This window comes from Eurypyga helias, unplaced genomic scaffold (assembly GCF_000690775.1).
Source record: "Eurypyga helias isolate BGI_N326 unplaced genomic scaffold, ASM69077v1 scaffold14966, whole genome shotgun sequence".
Lineage (NCBI taxonomy): Eukaryota > Metazoa > Chordata > Aves > Eurypygiformes > Eurypygidae > Eurypyga > Eurypyga helias.
Genome location: NW_010258648.1, coordinates 59,842 through 62,139, shown reverse-complemented (window position 1 = coordinate 62,139; position 2,298 = coordinate 59,842). Strand labels below are relative to the sequence as shown.

The window sequence follows — 2,298 nt, the reverse complement described above, 5'->3', positions numbered from 1 at the left end:
ACCCGTCAGCAAGGGAGAGGGGCAGGTTACGCTTTCAGAGCAGCACGGTTCTTGACAAGTCTCTCAGATTTTTCAGACCCTGTGGTCACAAACTCGCCAACGTGAACAGCTTGTACGTACAACACGGTGGTACAACTACCCCTTGTCAGTTCAGACTGGAGAACATTTTACCTTCCCAGGCAAAATGACCATTATTAGTTATTTCTATTTAGAAACTACTATGGTTAAAGAATGCAGGATGAAGCAGTGAAGGTTAGGATCGAGAAAGAACTGGGAAGGTGGGAAACCTGTAGCAAAACAACCACAATGGACAAAAGCTGGAGAAAAAACCAAGAGGCTTAACGTGGTGATTTTCTACTGTCCTACGGTGGTAGAACCTGGTTCAGCTGGGCAGCAGAACACGACACTTCCATACCGACAGATCAGAGCAGTACAGACGAGTTCCAAAAACACCTCCAAAAGAGACACTGTTATTCTCTACCTTCAAATTAATAGAAATCACGCACAATAGGGTTCTCTGCAGACTTCTCCTTTTGTCAATAAAATACTGACAGATCATAACCAACACCTTTTCCCCTCTAAGTGGAGGTGATAAAACGGGAGTTGAGTGACACTGAGTACGTGCCATTTAGGGCGAAATACAATCGCCTGCAGGCCATTACCTCAGACATGGGAACCACCAGCTCGGCAGCCAGAACTGGACTGAAGAGGTAATTCACAGGGAATCAGTTAGGATGGCTGGAGAACCTTAACTTTTAAAGAGATCTCCAGAGAGAATGGGTCAATCCAGCCTGGGGCCACAAACACCGGGAAGGTTTCACCACAATTGCATGGTTATGCTGTGAGATAATTTTAACATAAGGAATTTCTATCCCAATTTCATACTCTTCCTGGGAACTGAAAATAATCTAAGTATCGCTGAGCTATAGCCAGGACATTTCCAGTTGGTTTTGCTGCACTTAGGGAGCTGCACACTAGCTGTATAAATAACACTCCTTTGCCTGGCTCACTGTATTTAAAACCAAAATTCCAACACTTACTTGTGTAAAAAATCTTGTTCAGATCCCTGCTCCGACTCGTGCTCCTGGATCTGCTCTCCCATTTGTCTAGTGTTCTCTCTCAAGACGGTTGAGGTGAGCTGTGGTGCTTGCAGCGTCCCCGGAGTATGTATGTTTTCATTCCTGTTCAGCCACGAGCCTTCCAGGCTCTCATCTAGAAAAGGAACACGACGGTTAGGGATGCAGTTCTGGTAACAGGCGGTGCAGCGCCCTGGCCTTCGGGATTCCTTCAGCCAGGTCTTGGAAGCAGTACCTTGCCTTAGGCACCACCGCCTTCCACCTACTGACACACTCTGGCACAGTTACTGTGAGTCGCAGCGCCCTCTCCAAACCTGATTTTCAACACTTCAGTGTCTTGTTTTAAAGCAACAAGCGTGCCTTTACGAGATTAACCGGATACTCGATGAAATTTTCAGCTCTGGTTTTACTCTGTGTTCTCTTAAGGAAGGATTACTGCCAGCTACTCCCAGCAATAACAACCTAAAGTAGAAATATTTCACAAAACCCCAAAACCCCCCATTGTAACAGTAGCGCTGCCTGACCTGTCCTGTCTCGCACACATACAACAGTAATTCCCAGTTCCCGAGTTTACAGTCTGAATGGGAGACTGCTATTCTCCGTCGCACGCGGCAGCCGAGATTCAGTCACACACCAAGACGTGGGTGGAGGATAAAGGCACAAATCTGGTCAGCACACACTTCAGAACCTCCAGGAAGAACCATCCCCTCGGAGGACAGAGGGGGCACTTAAATGACAAGACGGGCTCTGGCTGGCGTGAACCCACAACGGTGATTTCGGACAGTGCACTGAGAGTTCGGAGCAGGAGGGAGGAATGGAGGTGGGAAGGCACTGGAGGGGTAAGTGGATGCTGGGCTCATGTTGTGAGAGGAAGGAAGAGGGGGGACTCGAGGAGGATGTGACAGAGCAGACGAGTGTGTAGGCAAGAGACAGGCAGCAAAGGAATGTAAGTTGGTGGAGGAAGTGAAAGACGGGGAGATGATGAGAGGAAAAGACAAGATTGCAGATGTACTAACAGGAGGAAATGTCTGGTGAGGAAGTAGAGGGGGATCTCAATGGATCTTTTCATTGTTCCTACTCGTTTTATTACCCTTTGCGCATAAATGTTGCCTATTTATTTTTGAATTTACCTTTGAAGCTTTTATCAAGCTGGATTGTTTTTAAAATCCTATTTATGTCTGATTTCCTTAAGGCATTTTGAAGAAATGTCACACAGCAGATT

At 46.7% G+C, this 2,298-nt stretch overlaps 1 protein-coding gene across 1 annotated transcript in view; it reads right to left on the bottom strand.

The window, feature by feature from the left end:
- STAG1 (stromal antigen 1) overlaps positions 1-2,298 on the bottom strand; it is a gene marked incomplete at its 5' end in the record, with an annotated part of 63,993 nt that overhangs the window by 4,428 nt on the left and 57,267 nt on the right. Inside the window, one exon of the mRNA XM_010154426.1 lies at positions 1,041-1,212. Coding sequence (XP_010152728.1) covers positions 1,041-1,212 — 172 coding nt within the window. The remainder of the gene's footprint in view (positions 1-1,040; positions 1,213-2,298) is intronic.